This window comes from Pavona decussata, unplaced genomic scaffold, assembly GCF_977016875.1.
Source record: "Pavona decussata unplaced genomic scaffold, jaPavDecu1.1 SCAFFOLD_131, whole genome shotgun sequence".
NCBI classification, from domain to species: domain Eukaryota; kingdom Metazoa; phylum Cnidaria; class Anthozoa; order Scleractinia; family Agariciidae; genus Pavona; species Pavona decussata.
In genome coordinates, this window is record NW_028145545.1 from 743,204 (window position 1) to 755,004 (window position 11,801).

An 11,801-nucleotide genomic window follows, 5' to 3' on the forward strand; every position below is an offset into this window, starting at 1 on the left:
AAATACTGCTTACGTTAATAAAATGTTAATTTCTAAGAAAGTTCACGCCTTTGTCCTTTGCGAATTTTTAACCCGAATTACAGTAACGATGCGTACAATATGGGTTGTTACTATTAAAAGTGTGGATCAGCAGACCGCGGAACCTGCGGAAGTCTTGCGCATAGGAATTCGGGCTAGAAGGTTTTTTCCCCTTTTACAGAGAGAAAGGCGTAATCTTCACAAACTTTTTTCATACTTAACCCTTATTAATTACAGATTCTCATCAGTATTCAGACCTGAGCCCTGAATAAACTTCCATTTTCAGTTCAAATCGGCTCAGTTCCAATGGCCAGTTCCAATGGTCAAAGGTTTGAACTGATTTGAGCTGAAAATCGAAGTTTATTCAAGAACCAGAATGCTACTAGTTCGAAAACGAAATTTAACTGGCACGAGGTCAATTTTAGGCCAGAGTGTGGAGCGACAAAATTTTATTTACAAGTGTATACGAAAAATTTACAGAGTAGGATTAACATTAAAATAAAACTGCTTCAAATGTTTTTCAGTTGGCGTCAATATTTACACCATTTAAAAAGTTAACAAAAGCGAAAATAAGTAAAATAATTAAATAAATATCTCTGTCGTGTCTCGGATAACTTTGAAATTTAAATACGTACTTCATTACTCAGCGATATTATTTTAAAAAATAGTAATAATCAAAGATTAGGCAGTGCGTTCGATAATCTCAATCCCAGGCTCTCTCTCCTTTGCCAAGTTGGATGTCATCGGCCCCTGCAAAATCTGCGGGGGGTGCCAGATACGCGTCCCAAGATCCATTCATTCAACGTTTTTCCGTACAATTTTGTCTCCAATCTGTAATAGGAGTACGTTCTTTTTACGTCGAACCCAAAAATTCTCGTAAGCCCGTAGCTTATTAGAAGCGTTTACAAATTTGAAAGTAAAATGTTAGTTGCAGTGGTAGCTAATCAACATGCTTAAGACAATTCATAACTGAAAGTTACAAACCAAAAGCTAAGGTGATGTTTGTACCACAACATCTCGCTGGTGATCTCGCCATTCTGAGTACTCAAACAACACTCAGGTCTTAGTATTAAAGATGAATTGACCCAAATGCCGGACAAAAGGGCTCTATTTCGGCCTGTTTGGTAAAAATTCCGCAATTTTATATTCAAATTCAGTTTCATAATCCGCTTCATCAGAAAACATATTAGCACTCATCAAAAGATTAATTTGCGCGCAGTGAAAAGGCTGCGAGCTGTCCTCTCTCACTCCCTAATCCTAGTATCACTCTGTCCATAAACGACAAATAAACAATGTTTTAATGGGGATTGAGAAGAAGGCGTTGTGGGCAGATGCTCATTTCTTGTATCACGCCGAAATAGTATTACAGTTTAACAGTAATCTGTACGCCCTCGAAATTTTCAACGCTACCTCTCTACATTATTGCAGTAGTCGTTCCAGCTGATTGAATACTATAATACAACGGTTTCTTGCCAGCCTTATGCCACTGCATTAAAGTTCACGAAATTCTGAACTAAGATTAGTTCCACATCGTCTAACTGTATTTTAATATTAACAATCCAACTTATCTGTCTTCCTACGGCTCTCTCCATAAATTGTCGTAACATGGACAACTGGTTATAACTCGTTCTCGGTCACATTTTCTCTTGCAAGGCTAAAACTCCTCTGATTAAGGTTAAATTCCACTCATCCTGTTTTCAAGAGTCCCAGCCGACTTACGCTTGTGTACAAAGCTTATGTAACAGTTAGCGACACATCTTAGACTTGTGAAGTCACTGAAATCTTCACTGGTGCTTGTGTAAAATTCTTGCTCTTTTCTTGGGTCAACGCGATCACGTAACTCCAGAATGGGCGCTTGTGGGTGCAACAGAGTTGACAATACACAAGGAACATTTAGCCAGCACATGGCGACTGCAGTAATAGATATCATATAGCACCCAAATTAGTTACCAATAAATAAAAACAAGAGAAAATAAGAGCAAAACTAGAGGTGTTGGCTGGGATATGTGAATCTCACTTCATTTATTTTTAGCAAGAGACTATGAGGTAACAGAGCGAATCCCCCATACATGCCCCTCTTCCTATGAAAATGTTTTTCAATCTATTTTTGTTTGCGTTGCTATTTTAATGTCGACATCTTATTGGTCAGTTAGAGTGACGTCGTTTAATTTTAAACTCAATGGCGGATTATAATTTCCCAAAATAGCATGGCGCGAACTAAAAAAAGATTGAAAATAATTATCATGGGGCACAGGGATTCGCTCTCTCACCTCATAGTCTCTTGATTTTAGGCATTGTCTAAACAGAAGTGGATTTCCCGAGACGTCTATAAACTTTCAGTGTGATGTCAAGGGAATTGATTAGAGCGTTCCAACGTCGCATTGTGTAATGGCGGCTGTTGAATATTTACAGTCGTCAAGAAATGTTTGCGGAGGTATCGAGAAACAGACTTCCATTTCCACGACGTCTAAAATGAACTTGTGTACTTCACATATCCCAAGGGCTATCCTGGGGCTCTCCCACTCTGTCCCCATATTTTCTCTTGATAAAAATTGATTTGATAAAGATCAGGTGTACCCAACGGAGCCACTCCTTAAATTATCCGCTCCTCGGGCTGAAATTCCGCTACAGCTGGGAACTTAAATGGGGAAATAAATTCCTGGCTAGGAATTTACCCCAAACGCTTTTCTTGCTGTGATTTTTGCTTAAATGTCATCCCTGGCTTGAGATAAAATTTTAAAATTAAAAAGTTTAAAAATTTAAATCAATCTTATAAAATTTTCTCGTTGAGTACTCCTGAAAGATGCTCACTGAAGAGGTAGATTTTTCATCTGGAACATGACGATCTTCTCTGATCACAAGGTGAAACGGTGAAAAAAGCCAGTTCATCTTTGAAATAAGAATTTTTAACTTCTTTTCTCCTCAAAACACATTATAATGAACGATTCAGGACTTTCGCAGCAAAATGTGGACCTTTTAAGGAGCCAATCAGAATTCAACCTATATGCGCATGGGCTCAGATTTTTTTCTGTGTCCTCTTATGGTCGATTCTTTACATCTCCCTATTTTTCCTCAATCAGAATTCGCAAAAAAAGAAAAAAATCAATTTCATCACGGACCTTTTGATGTACATAAAAAAGTTTGATATATTAGTTTTACTAACCAAAGGAAAGGGATTGCCAAGGATTCTAGAATACTTTATCTTGATTACATATCTTCCAGCTGCCTAGGCGCAAAATCATTTTCAGTACAGCTTACGAGGTACTGAATAAATTTATTTCTGAATCACCGGGCAACACGAAATGTCATTTTCTAAAATGTTGTATGACCAGTTTCAGATACGTATTTTGAAATTCAAATTTCTTCTACTCTAACGTCTTCATTGTTATGTACAAAAGAAATTTTGTAGGCATTAAATTATTTATGTTCAGATATTGGTTCTTATTTATTTTCCAGAAAACAAATAAAAGTCGAAAGACACTTAAGATTTCTGATTTTATCTCCAAGCAATTTTTGTGGCTCTCAAAACAGAAGCGCAATTCTCTAGTTCAAGGAGAGATTTTTTATTACATAATCACAAATTCGTCCTTACTATTGAGTGGAGAAAGGCGGACTCATTACAGTGGACGCATACACTGAAAATTTGTGCTGTATTATTACCGTGAAATACATGAAATGTCATACAGATATGAAGATATAAAAATTAAGGACTGCGATTTAATAGATTAAGGACAATAGCAGTTGTGTAAGCAATTTATTTATAAGCAGTTGCAAAAAGAAACCCTGAATTTTTTTCAGGGTTTAATTCCGTTCGCAGCTGTTCAAGTATACTGATAACAGGAAAGGCCTTTCATCAATTCAATGCATTATTACTCTTGGGCCTTCATTGTAGATACGAGCTCATAAAATATACACAAGATATCTGTTTTGATTTAGCATTATGTAGTTACTTAACGTCATTCATAGACGCTGTTGATATTTGTTTGTTTGTTTGTTTGTTTGTTTAGTAAAACTCAGGCCACCAGTCACTGAAATAGCGCAATTTTCAAGCTGTGCTTTAGTGGCTCTAGTAATCATAAATCCCCGTTGTTGAAGGAAAAATTGGACAGATGTTTAGCAGTCCTGTACTGCGATAAATCTGCTTCGGTTTCGCACGGTACCTAGAAACAATTTTATTATTGATTTAAAAATCAACGCGTGCTAATTTGAAACTCACCGTTGCAGTGGACTGTGCTTGAAAACACCTTCCAGCTCTCGCAACCTCTCCGCAATCATACGACTTTGTGGATCCGTATTTTCGCCATCGAAGAAAGCTTTTGACGCGTTCATGTTTGCTACTGCGAGAGAATATCTTCCCTTCCACACACAGCCGTTCACAATGTCCATGCAGTGCTGCCTGTCCTTCTCGCTATCTGCGCTCATGTAGCTGAAATCAATGTTAAAATCTGGCAGCGGCATTTCGTCGTTTAGCAAATGTACTAGGTAAGGCTCTAATACTTTCCAAAATTTCTCCACCTCTCGCTGAGTCCATATCGGATCCTCGCATCGTTTTAATCGATCATAAATCGCCATTTTGGTTTTATTTTTTTGCAACGTTTTCAAACTTAAAATCAACCGGACTTACAAGTAGTCGAATACACCGACACTGCTCGTGTTTTGACGGAAATGCTATTCACGACATGGAATACAAACTCTCTTGTTTGTTTACAAACGTACTAATGCTGCTTTATCAATTCAGACAATCCGATTGGCTGCCATTCTTGAGCCCTGCCTATGTCCACGGAGGAAGATCCTAGAGGGCGAAACAACTTTTCGTTTGGTTTACATATGCAGAAAATTTAGAGTCGGGGTGGTTACAAGTAGAGAAGGAAAAGAAGAGATATTGTCGGCCTTTAGCAACTGAACGCCCGGTCGCCGCCATCTTTTTTCCTTTTTTATTAATATTTTTTTATTTTTTATTTTATTTTATTTTATTTTTTTTTTGTTTCTGGTACTAGGACCTGGTATTAGGGCTTTCCGAGTGAAGGTAGTTTACATGGTGCTAAGATCTTCCTATCTCTCAGTTAGGAAGATCTTGCCGCTAGAGAGATCCTATCGCTAGCCCCAAGTACAACCTTTTGTATGAAAACTAAATAGAGAAAATATATGGTGCTAAGATGATCACCCTCGTAGGATCTTCCTAGCGCAAGGATTTTACTCCCTCCATGTAAATAGCCCCTCAATGTTTATCAAACAGGTGGAAATTCCAAAATGGGCAAGTTTACGCCACACACCCATTCGTGTCATGCGGTTTCAGTTCATGGAACTTGGCTGGCAAGAGAGAAAAACAAAATTCCAAGTTGTTGATGTAAGTGCACGTTTTCTGAATATCAAGCCTTCTTTAAGCTGTACAAATTTTCTAATGCGGTTGTATTTTGCACTTTCCTTGTGAAAAAAAAAGTCTTAAGGGTACTTGACAAAGAGAATCAGTTGGAATCAGTCAGTAAAGGCTGTTTTCCATTTGATCGCGGATCGCAAGTCGCAATAAGGTCTGCGATCGTCTGCGACCATATGGAAACATACTACGATCGTCTGCGATCCTGCGATCACGATCGCAGACGATCGCAAAAGATAGAACCATGTTCTATCTCCTGCGATCGTCTGCGATCATCTGCGATCAATTGCGATTGTGCGATCATATGGAAACCAAAGTTTTGCGTACCGCGATCGAAACACATCCCATAATATTTCGAGTTCTCTCCCACGATTCAACGCTCGTGTGTTCGATTGTAGGAACGGTCTACGTTAGGCCAGCTATTGAGACAAAATTGGGCAGAAGATTCATTTATCGGCCGAGGAAGCGGAGGCCAAATTTCTCCAACATAAGAACTGCATACGGTCGTTATCGAATCCAAAACCGATTTTTTCGACGGTTTTGGAGCTGGCGACGACTCGCTTAATCATGACAAACAGAAGAAGTAAATTTGCTTGCAGCAAAATTTCCGCTCTTCCACGTTCGAGATGTTGTTTGCTTTTCAGCCTGCACGCGCGTGAATCTTTGACGTTTTCGCTGACCAAAACGTATGCCTGCGGTCGGCTCTGCGATCGTTGCGATTATATGGAAAAATCCTTTTTTGCGATCGTCTGCGATTGTTTGCGATCTGCGATCTGCGATCTACGATAGTCTGCGATCATCTGCGATCATATGGAAACCAGCCTTAAGCGGACAAACATCAACCCGATTTTTTAAAAATCTCTGGCAGTGCTACCGATTTTTGGAATTGGGCGGATTTTCACCACGCGCTACGCCAACAGAAATATAATAGTATTATCAGCAAAAGTACTACGCGCACTAAAAACCTTTTGGAGATTTCGTTTCCTCTTCGAAACCTTTTCCAATTTCTTTTTATACACCATTATCTATTTTTATTTTTTTTTTTAATGCTATAACATTTGCATATGAAAGGGAAAGTCAAGATTTCGAAGTCGGGAGTAATGCATTTGAATTGTAGATTAATTTTAAATTATTCCTCTCTTTCTGTCACCTATTTCCAAGTGGAACCTGATGACAAGATGGAGGACGCTAAGACGTATTATCATTCAACGTTATTTACCGCGAAGAAAGCAACCTACAGCATTCAAACGCCATATAACATTTACTTAGTGTATATCGTATATAACATGATGGTAGATACTCGCCTAGCTTTATTGCCAATGCAAGGCCTTTGGTCGCAAACATGGTGTGGCGGAACATTCACACGAGAAGCGGTTAGAGGTATAGCGGTTAGAGGTATAGAGGTATAGCGGTTAGCGGTTAGAGGTACCCAACTTTTAAACGTTTTCTCTATTTTCCTGAATTACTTATTGGTAAACAACGATGTGGTTTACTCGTCGATACGTGAAATTAATTGGTAATCGATAAACCTTCGCTTAGGAGTTTTCTCACCCACGTTTGAAAGGGATGCCGTTTTGTCACTATTTCTTTTCAGCATCTTGAAAAATTCAAATGGTCACTCTTTAGGATGTCATCCAGAGACTAAAAAGTTAGAACCACCTTTTAGAGTACAATATACAGCACCACAGAAAAGTACGTACTGCTCAGTGACATTCATTTGAACTGGTCACACTTTGGGATTTCACCCACAGACTCAAAAATTAGAACCACTTTGTACAGCATAATAAACAGCACCACAGGAAAGTACTCCTGAGTGGCTTTCATTTGAAAGGTCACACTCTAGGATTTCGTCCACAGACTCAAAATATAGAACCACCAGCCTGATAAAACTGTGAACACTTTCTCGAAAGTTGTCATAAATTTTGCACACTAACTTCGTCCATATGAATTTTCGGATAGATATCGCGTACGGAATTGACCAACAGAAAAGACTACCTCACTCAGCGTGAAGATTTTACAGAAGGTGAGTTTGCTTCTAGTATGCAAACTAAGTATCTATGTACAAGGTAAAAAGAATTTACAGTAGGAGATAGCAAGGGGTGACAGGCCTGCACGACTCCTAACAATGGAAACATTTTTGATTTGTAACCCCCAGGGGAGGTACTCGGGTATAAACGTGACGGGGGGTCCGACGGAGCCTAATATTTTGCACCCAAAAAAATACATGGATCTTATATTGTGCATCCAAGAAAATACAAGACTGGAAATTTTAGACCCAAAAAAATACATGACTTTTATACCCCAAAAATGCAATCTTAATAAAAGTATACCTTTCTGCCTTTCGGATCTTGCGGGAACTTTGGCTTGAATTGCGTAAGAACTATTAGCCTGGCAGAAATTCGAACCCAAAAAAATACGCGCAGAGTTTTCTGACCCAAAAAAAAATACATGGTTAAATCTTCAACCCAAAAAAATACAGGAGTTGGAAACTTTAGACCCAAAAAACTACGTCGGACCCCCCCCCCCCCCCCCCCCGTCACGTTTATACCCGAGTATCTCCCCTGGGGTGTAATTTCTTTATATTTTTGCTCTGACAAGCATGTCATTTAGAGCTTTTCCTTTTTCAAAGGAAATTAGTGGTGGATTTTTGAAGATTTCTCGTAGGAAAGGCTGGTTTTGTATTAAGTGCCATTTTCCCATTAAAACATGTTTGAGGTTGGGCACTGATGGTTGATATTGTGACGAGAGGCAATATTTGTTTGGGGGTGTTGTCTTTTTGCTTCAATGCCGATGACCTTTCTGTAAATTTGACATCTAATAAAATTTTTTCAATCAGATTATTTGGGTAGCCTCTAGCAAGGAGTCGTGATTTAAATTTTTTAATATTATCCTCAAATGTTGTTTTTGAGGAGTTTGTTCGTAGAAGTCTTAGGGCTTCGCCTTTAACGAATCTTTTTTGACTCCTGGGGGGTGGCTAGAGGAAACATGCGTGTACTGAAAGGTTTCAGTAGGCTTGAAATGTGTTTATTATCCAGTATGGAATGATGATGGAATCAATTACCTTTGTAAACAACTGTATGCATGTATCCAGAAATGTGGTCTCAGCATTTGAGATTTCAGCCGTAAATTTGATTGTTGGATGATATGAGTTTGCTTGTTCGATGAACCGTTCAATATCCGGTATATCGTGTTTACCAGTGTCCCACAGAGAAAAATATATCGTCAATGTAACGTTTCCAAACTGTAGGTTTTACTACCGCCGCCTTGAACGGCAAAAAGTTAAGCTGAGAGAGATAAAACAAAGGCTCGCCGTATCGGCAGTCTGAACGATGAAGGCTTGTCAAACAAATCCAGAAACAAATCGCCAACGGCGAACATTGCAAAACTGTCAACTCTAGCAGCCAATTTAGAGCAACTGCTCAACAATCTCAAATCAAGAATGTCAAATCTACAGGAAACTGTAAACAATAAAGATGTTGAAACACCAACGCAGACGGGGAAAACGAAAATAAGGGTAAAACACACATTACAAAAGAGCAAACAAGAACAAAAAAGCGCAATGAGCGCAGAAAACAGTCTTTAACACAAACCTCTTCTTTAAAAGAGGGCGATGAAAAGTTTATCAAAAACCTCTCCAAAAGCGTCTTGTCAGACGCCGAGATCAAATTGCTGTCAAAGGGATTAAAATTTATACCAACACTTGTGGTCACAAAAATTAACATCCGACGCAACTCTTCGGCAACTCTTGCGGGATTTCAAACATTTTGAGTTTATTTTGCAAGGCGAATGCGTCTCACATACATCTTCCACGGACAAAATAAACAATTCATCCCTTGGCCTTCTATGTAAAATCAAACTGGGATCAGTTCAACCATCAGTTGCACTAGAAACCTATCTTGAAGAGGTCAAAACCAAAGCAAAACTTGTCACGCAAAGAACGTCAAGTGCTAAACGCTATCGAACGTCGAACTGACATTTTAGGATTCTCTCATCAGATTTTGTAATCAGATCGCTCTTGTTGTTCATGAAGACAAAAGTTTCTATTACAGTTATAGTCTGTGAGAGCAAACGCCTTTACGGCGAGCGAGGCAAAAGCCGAAAAAGGCGTATGGCTATAAGCACAATTAACGTCTATTGCCATTTTTGAAATAGACTGCAAGCAGTCCCTTTCTGGTTAGTCGAGATGGTGTGCTCATAGCGCAGCGAGACTGGAGCGATGAGAAATAAACGAGAAGAGACTGGAGGAGTGAAGGAAAAGAAGCCAAGCCCCCTTCCGCTCGTTCACTCTATTTTCTTTTTTTCCGCCCACGGCTATTTCGCGCGACCTCTAGACTATCCAGAAAGGGACTGCTTGCAGTCTATTTTTGAAAGTTCCTTGTCCCCAATATCTGCCTGAACGATCCCGTAGTCTTTTACTCGTTTCTGGAGTGGGGAATTCTGAATCGATGGAAATTCAAACCAGCTCTCAGGGCGGGCTACTAAAATAAGACACAACAACAACTGTTGTTCAAAACTACGCTGGCCCAGAAAAAGGTTCATACTTGATCAGAACGCATTAAAAAAGTACTACATAATTAACCCTTCACAATGCATTTTTATTAGCAAAAACTGCTACTTCTTTGATTTCGACTTACTCTTTTACAGTTTACTGTTTTATTGCTTATACTTTGACCAACCCTTGAAGAGCTGCATGTTTTATTTGTTTTAAAAAATTGTTTATACTACTGATCAACCCTTAACAACCACATTGCGGAAGGTTCTCATCTTAAAGAGTAAACTTGCAGCATCGGTAGTTGTAGCGAACATTAGCCGAGTTATAGTCTCCCGCCCTGTCGAGGTGGAATCTGGCCAAGAAATAAGGATATGGACAATCAACGTTCTGCCTGTCTAGGTACATTATGGGAGCGCCGGAGTAAGCTTCCCAGTTGGTCGCCTTGTTGATGCATTGAACTCTTGCACCATTCATTCTGCGTGTCAGGTACTAAATAAAGAAACAAGAAACAACAGCTGTTATATATTTGTAATATTTCTTCATTTACTTATTTTTCAATTGATGGGAAATGCTATTTTGGTCATAGAACAACATTTTTAAAAGGGCAGTTTACAACCAAACTTTGTTGGCCATTAATAATAATAGCGAACATTTCTCTAATAGTAACTTACAATATTTCCGGCTTCCTGTCTGTTGAATTTAGAACACTTAGTGTATGTGTTCCCTTTATGGGTATTTCGGGCAGCCAGTACTCCTTTTATATTCTTGGCAAACTTTAATGGTGTGCAAGTAAAAGATGTTGTAGTTTACACATAATACTGATTCAGAAGTGCTAACTTACTAAAATTTAGGAAATCGCTGTCACGTTTGATCAACCAGAGATGTACGGCTTAAGGAAAATAACCGTAATTTTAATTTTAACAGGAAACTGAACAAATTAAAAGTCCCCGCTCGACCTCAACCTATCAAAAACTTGACGTTCCAATGAAAAGAAAAAAGTGCATTCTCTTTTATTTCCCCACCTGGACACGGTATTGCAGGTTGTGAATTTGCCGGTTCAATCCATTCAGGGTGAGGTGACGCTTGAATAAGCGGCGTCCCGCAGAATCTCTCTACAATAAAAGATGAAAAAGGTGATCGGTGAAGGGAATGGTCTTTATGATAACGTCGGTGATCGCCAGCAGAATACGTACTGAATAAGACAAACTTCGAAACTGTGAGACACGGAGGAACTGAGAACTACGAAGTACGAAAACCGAGAGAAAGCTGGAGAGACATTCAGATTTGAATAAAATCGTGAATACCTGGTTTGCTGGCAGCGATGCTCCCAAGCAACTGGCCATGAAAAATCCAAAAGCCAACACAAAGAAGACGCGAAACATGGTTCGGTTTCTGCTCAGTCAATAGTGAACTGCTGAAAACAAGAAACAAAATAATCAATTTAACTGAATTAAAAATATTTCTCATCGCCTCGTTTTCGTCTGCACTCAATGAGACTATCAAAGGAAAATACTATGTGTTGTTTCTTGTGTTCGCAGACCGTTTTCTGACCTTTTAAAGGAATATTTCTACAAGCTTATACAGATCGATCTCTTCGGATGCCGCTCAACTGAATTGGATTTATGTTGCCGAACGTTTTACGGAACGAATTTTATTCCACGCAGTACGGGCTGTCAGGGGCTTAGGCCTCTGACTAAAATGCCACGAAACCTATTTTTTTTTTTTTCGCATTTTAAACGACAAATTTGCCCCTTTGAAGACGAAAAGAATTAGTTTTTCAGTGTTAAGAATCTTTGAGCTAACATTTTATCGTTTGGAAGAAAACTTGAGATTTTCTTTTAATAATTGTTAACGGATCGCCGAAAATTTCAGCAAAATGCTTTTTTCACAGATCGTTTTAGGGCTTTTTCAAACCCT

General features: G+C 38.9%; 2 protein-coding genes across 2 annotated transcripts; both read right to left on the reverse strand.

The window, feature by feature from the left end:
* Window positions 1-670: 670 nt before the first annotated feature.
* On the reverse strand, window positions 671-4,600 carry LOC146468390 (uncharacterized). The gene is made up of 2 exons (XM_085124663.1): window positions 4,235-4,600; window positions 671-1,929 (listed from the first exon to the last, which is right to left on the reverse strand). The coding sequence occupies exons 1-2, from the start codon at window positions 4,588-4,590 to the stop codon at window positions 1,851-1,853; spliced, it is 435 nt and encodes a 144-aa protein (XP_084980789.1). The 5' UTR covers window positions 4,591-4,600; the 3' UTR covers window positions 671-1,850.
* Window positions 4,601-9,966: 5,366 nt separating this feature from the next.
* Window positions 9,967-11,331, reverse strand: LOC146468391 (uncharacterized). The gene is made up of 3 exons (XM_085124627.1): window positions 11,189-11,331; window positions 10,907-10,996; window positions 9,967-10,373 (listed from the first exon to the last, which is right to left on the reverse strand). Exons 1-3 carry the CDS (start codon window positions 11,264-11,266, stop codon window positions 10,158-10,160), a joined length of 384 nt encoding a protein of 127 aa, XP_084980753.1. The 5' UTR covers window positions 11,267-11,331; the 3' UTR covers window positions 9,967-10,157.
* Between the last annotated feature and the right edge of the window lie 470 nt (window positions 11,332-11,801).